General features: G+C 69.5%; 2 protein-coding genes across 2 annotated transcripts in view; both read right to left on the bottom strand.

Moving 5' to 3' along the window:
- The window catches only part of H696_05410 (TKL protein kinase), a gene marked incomplete at both ends in the record, with an annotated part of 5,778 nt that extends 1,322 nt beyond the window's left edge, over nt 1-4,456 (bottom strand). Inside the window, 2 exons of the mRNA XM_009499243.1 lie at nt 56-3,972; nt 4,228-4,456. Of these exons, the coding sequence (XP_009497518.1) occupies nt 56-3,972; nt 4,228-4,456 (4,146 nt within the window). The remainder of the gene's footprint in view (nt 1-55; nt 3,973-4,227) is intronic.
- Nucleotides 4,457-4,737: 281 nt separating this feature from the next.
- H696_05409 (hypothetical protein) lies at nt 4,738-5,545 on the bottom strand (the record flags this gene model as incomplete). The annotated part of the gene is made up of 2 exons (XM_009499242.1): nt 4,738-4,767; nt 4,958-5,545. The coding sequence occupies 2 exons, from the start codon at nt 5,543-5,545 to the stop codon at nt 4,738-4,740; spliced, it is 618 nt and encodes a 205-aa protein (XP_009497517.1).
- Nucleotides 5,546-5,728: the final 183 nt, after the last annotated feature.

Here is a 5,728-nt window from a genome sequence, read left to right as displayed (position 1 = left end):
CCAGCCCGGGGCCGGCCTCGCACCGCAGGCACCCCGGCGCGCAGGACAGGCACACCCGGGTCGGCGCGGGGAAGGGCGCCGAGGGGAACTCCGCCGCGGCGAACTTCTCCCCCGGGCAGCTGCTCACGCAGGCGGCCCCATCGACCAGCAGCCACCGCGAGGCGTCCGCGCAGGAGGTGCAGGCATTGGCCTGCCCGTGGCACGACCGGCAGTCGGCGTCGCAGGCGGCGCACAGGACCGAGTCCGGCGTGAACTCGCCCGCCGGGCAGGCCACGTCGCAGGTGTGCGTCGAGGGCGACAGGACGAAGCCCGCCCTGCAGGTGTGGCAGTCGGCGGTGCAGCGGTCCCCCAGGTGGGCGGCCAGCGTGCACTCGGCGCACCGGGCGTCGCAGGGGTCGCACCGGCCGGAGGCACTGCAGCCGAAGGTCCCCGCGGGACACTCGTCCACACACCGGCCCTCGAAGAGCAGGTCGATGCCATGGCACGAGGTGCACTCGTCGGCGTCGGGCCCGGCGCAACTGGCGCACGAGGCAGCACACGGCCGGCACACGCTCCCGGCGGCCTGGCCGGCGTCCTCAAAGTGGCTGCTCGGGCACTTGCCGACGCACGACCCGTCGAGCATGGCCCGACCGGCCGGGCAGGCCAGGCACTCCCCGGCCCCGGGCCCGGAGCAGGTGCCGCAGCTGCCATGGCAGGGCAGGCAGCTTGGCCCATCCTGGAAGGTCCCATCCGGGCAGGCCGCCAAGCAGGCCCCATCCACCAGGAAGGGCGTCTCGCTCTGGCAGGTGGCACACTGGTTGGCCTGGGTGCCGAAGCAGGTCAAGCAGGCCTTGTGGCAGTCAATGCAGAGGCCCCCTTGGGGCGAGGTGTTGGCCGGGCAGGACCCGACGCAGGCCGACCCACCGAGGAACCACCCTCGCTCGCACATGTCGCAGGTGTCCACCGAGGCCGAGCACCGGACACAGTGCGACACGCACTCGGAGCATCCCGCATGGCCGGCGTTGTAGCCCACCGGGCAGCCGGCCACGCAGCGCATGGGCGACGCCCCGGCCGGCAGGGCCAGCAGGTCCGCCGGGCAGGCGTCCACGCAGTCGGTGCTCCGGATGCCGGAGCACGCCCGGCAGGACGCGTGGCAGGGCAGGCACCGGCCGGCCTGGGCCACGTGCCGCTCGGCGCACGCCTGCACGCACCTGCCACCCTGGAGCACCTTGTCGGGCTCGGTGCAGCGCCAGCAGTCGCCATCGGACGGCCCATTGCACGTGGCGCAAGCCGGGTCGCAGGGGAGACATGCCTCCGAGAGGGGGTCGCGATACTGGGCCTCCGGGCAGGGGGACTTGCAGGCGAAGGCCGGGGCGTCGGCCGGCACGCGATCCAGCCCCGGCGAGCAGCCGGTGCACTGGTCGGCCCGGCCGCCGGCGCACGCGGCGCAGCTGACGTCGCACGGCTGGCAGGTGGCCGTGTCGTCATCGGCGAAGGTGCCCCCCGAGCAAGTGCCCAAACATTCGCCCAGGTGCGTGAGGTAGAGGTCCGGCTCGCAGGAGAGGCACAGCTTGTCGGTGCACGAGGCGCAGCCAGCCGGGCATGGCACGCAGGGGGCCGTGGCCCCCGGCGCCGGGCGGCCTGCCTGCCAGCGGTGGCGGTCGGCACACACCTGGCAGGACCCCGCGTCGCCGGCGCACAGGGCGCACGTTTCGTGGCACTTGGTGCAGCGCGTGTCGCCGGCATACTCGCCCGGGGGGCAGGCGCCGCCACACAGCGAGTCGACTTGGTCATCGGCCTCCAGGAAGACCAGCCCGGGCCGGCATGCGGAGCAGGCGCCAGGTCCGGCGCATGTGCTGCAGGTGGCATCGCAAGCGATGCAGGCGGTGTGCAAGTCATCCAGGTAGAATCCCGCAGCACAGGTGCCGCACTTGGAGTCGTCCGCACAGGCGGCACAGTTTTCCAGGCAGGGCTGGCAGGAGCGGCTGGCCACATCGCCGAAGAAGAAGTCCGGGCATTGGCCCTCGCAAGCGCCCCCGAACAGGAAGGCGCCCTGCTTGCAGCTGGTGCACATGCGGCGGTCGTCCGCATGCGAGCATGTTTCACAGGTATCATGGCAGCGGGCACACTCGAGAGCCCTGGCCGGCGGGCCGGCCTCGCCCGTCGGCGAGCTCAGCGCATACCCCGGCTGGCACTCGGTGCAGGAAGCCCAGTGGCTGCCGGACAGCGAGATGGGCATGCACTGCTTGCAGGAGGTGTCGCACTTGCAGTCGATGGCGCCCGGGGTCGGCCTGGTGGGCCCGGTGCATTCGGCCAGGCACATGGACTCGTGGCCGGGCAGCCAGTGCTTGCATGCGGTGCAGTCCGACGCATGGGGCCCGGTGCACCGGGTGCACCCGGCGGCGCAGGCCTCGCACGCCGGGCCGTACGTCCCCTCCGGGCAGGGGTCATCCTGCAGCGAGACCACCATGGCCCCGGAGGCCAGGCCCTCGTGTGCCAGGATGAGCGCCGCTTCCAGGGCCGGCCCCGGGGCAGGGGCGCCACTCCGCCGGACGGCCAGGCCCCCGGGGGCGGACGAGCTGGACCCGCCCGGGCCGCCGGCCTGGCCGCCCATCGGCATGACCGCCGCCGAGGCCCGGAGCAGCCCCGGCGCAGGGCCGTCGAGTGCGAGGGGGAAGAACCGTGCCGGCTGGGGCCAGCACGCCGCATCGGGCCCCTGCGGACAGTGCACCAATGCCACGCCCAAATGGGTCTCTGTCAGCAGAAGCAGGACCCCCGGGAAGTCCGTCGACCCGGGGAGCCGCACGGCCAGGCTGGCGAAGGCCGGCACCGGGTCGCGCGGCCCCGGCAGAATACCCAGCGTGTCGGTATTCAGGGGGATGTCGGCGGTCCGGCCGTGCGGCCGGCCGCCGAGCGGCGCATGCCCCACCACCCAGGCCAGGCCATGGTCCAGGACCAACATCAAGCCCGACAGGAAAAGCAGGCCCCCCGGTGGCTGGGAGCCGCCGGCCAGGAGGACCGGCTGCAGGTGGCGCGTGTCCAACTGCTGGCCGGCCGGCTTGCGCAGGGCGTCCATATGCAGGCCCACCTGGACACGCGGGTCATTCGCCAGTAGAAGGTCCATCGAGTGCAGGGTGCTTGAGGGACTGCCAGTGCGCGGCATGTGCGACAGGAGCACCCACTTACTGGAGGGCTTTTGATCTTGCACGCTGGGGAAGAGGACCGGATGCCAAGTGGCCGGGGGCAGACTGGTGAAATCACAGGTCCCATCCTCGGCATTGATGGACAGGAGGACCATCCGGTCGTCGGCAGTCCGGATGGACACTTGGTGCTCGGAGACACCCTGCAGGGAGTCACACGGCGGCGCTCGGTCCAAGGCTCTGCGAGCGACATTGCCCTCGATGAGGCATTCCGCGTCGGAGTCCGGCGAGCAGGTGATCTCCACCAGGTGCACAGCATTGTCGGCGGTGCACAGGACCAGCCGGGTGACATATTCCCCGGAGGGGGTAGAGGGCGCCGGTGGGAGCTCCACGGCCATGGACACATCCATGCTAGAGAGCATCAACTCCGGGCAGGTCATCTCCCGGGCAGCGGGCGCCGACGCCCCGGCGCCCGGGGCCGGGGCAACCAGCCACAGGGGCCACCCGTCGCCGGATCTCAGGGCCACCCAATTCCCGTGCGAAGGGTCTTCCAGCGAGCTGGGCGGTTGTAGGATGCATTTGCCGCTGCTCGAAAGGGCCAGGCGCGAGGGGAAAACCGCCCGCACCGAGGCGCCCGCCGTCGAGAACAGCGGCTCGGGCGGGCCGAGCGACACCGCCGGCGCCGGGCTGTCGGCCAGACACCGGCCGCCTCCCGGGGGGCTGTGGGTCCCCGGGTCGCAGCTGCTTTGGCAGGAATGCTGGCCGGGAACCACGGCCGGCACCAGCAGATATTCGTCCTCGCAAATAAGGCAGTCGCCGCCATGGCACACGTCGCACTTGTCCAGCCCACAGGCTGTGCATGTCGGACTGGCTACTTGTTACGGCATCGGTGAGTGGACAGCGCACGAAGGGGGGGGGGGGGGGCATCTGCGGCCGAGGGAGCCGGGCCGCGCGAGCCAAACCGCGGCCCCGGGAAGGGGTGCCACCGGTCGACAAGCAGCCCGGGACATCGGCCGGCCGGGGGAAAGACCCAAGGCCAATGGCAGGGGAGAGGCGAGAAAAAAAGGAAGGGGGAATGGCGGGGAAGGCGGGGCAGAGGGGCACATACCGCCACTGAGGTCGTCCATGCGGAGGCCCAGGCCGCAAGCACCACACACGTTTTCCGGGAAATTCAACGGCGACATCACTCGGCCCGAGGTGCACGCATAGCCATCGGCGGCGTCGGTGTCGCATTCGATGGTCGAGTCGGCCTCACAAAAGAACGAACTCACCATGAAGATGCTATGCGAATCGGACAGGCTCCAGTCGGATGGCGGGCTGCCGGGGGGATCCGACATGTTGAAGAGCCGGACCTTTGGGCCGGTCTCCACGCCGACCGGGACGCGAAGCAGTTCCCATTTGCCCCGGACCGAACCAATCACCCCAACGCGGAATATCTCGCCAGAGGGATTGTGTCGAAGGAGCACCCTATCGACCACTGTGCTCCCCAGCTCGTTGACCGGCGTGGCGAGGATTTGGAAATCCGTTGAAAGTCCTGGAGGCATGTCATTGTCTCGGTCCGGCGTACATCCGTTTGCCTGGTCGAGCCAGGGGCAGATGACCACCTTCCGATCGCCTATCACAAATACCAGGCCATCTGGCTTGCCAGCTACCAGAGGAACAACAGCCATATCCATGACGACATCCTCCGTGGAGTAACTTGTTATTGGGTCGCTTTTCCCAGTTACGTGAAGGGCGTAGAAGTAGACTTTTTTTTCGTGCCAGAGCTGGAAAAAATGGGCCGAGCCATCCGGTCTGCTGAATCGGCCACCAAATCGGCCACTCAACGGCACGGGTACGGTGTAGGTCGTGGATTTGCCAGTGTCGGCCAGCCGGACGATGTACAAAGCGTTGGTGCTGCTCGAGTGTACTGCAAGCAAGATGTCATCCAAACCGAGGGCCATGTAGTCGAGTAGCGAGATGGACTCCGGCAGATCATGGGTGACCCACTTGTCATTGATCCAGGCACCGACCCACGTGTCGCCGAGGGCCAACAGCACCGGGCCGCTGGACGAAGCAGCCACCATGAGCTCCCTCAGATGGCTCTTGTCGAGAGAGCCGCCAAGTACCTGCTCGGGGACATTGCTGAAGACGGCTCCGGAGCGCGACTGCTCGTTGAGCGAGTGGCTGAGCGCTTCCTGCTTGAAGATGGACACCGAAGTGGTGGTGTTGTGGAAGACTGCCAGCTGGCTCAGGCTTGGAGTCGCGGAGGTGTGGAAAACCCCGATCATCCGGGCGGCCTGCGGATCGGTGTACGTGGGCGTTGGGGCCCGTGCGAAGGGGACATCCTGCTGGTTGTTCGACGAACCCACCTGGAACCAGCCCCACAGCAGGGCCAGTGCAAGGAGCATGGGCGCAAGCCAGGCCGAGGCCCGGCGCTCGGGCATGGCCCGGGCCGGCGACGGCGCGCACGGCATGCGTGTGACCGACAGACCGGAGTCTCGGCCGAAGGGCAGGCCCGACGAAAGCGGCGGACGAGGAGCCGGCGTCGCGGGCGGGAAAGGGCCGAACGACCGGGGGAGGGAGGAGAGGAGGAAAAAGCAAGAGGGACAGCGAGAGGCGGGGCGGGG

The sequence above is a fragment of the Fonticula alba genome (assembly GCF_000388065.1).
Source record: "Fonticula alba strain ATCC 38817 unplaced genomic scaffold supercont2.10, whole genome shotgun sequence".
Taxonomy (NCBI): domain Eukaryota; order Rotosphaerida; family Fonticulaceae; genus Fonticula; species Fonticula alba.
This window is presented reverse-complemented; position numbering and strand designations above follow the sequence as displayed.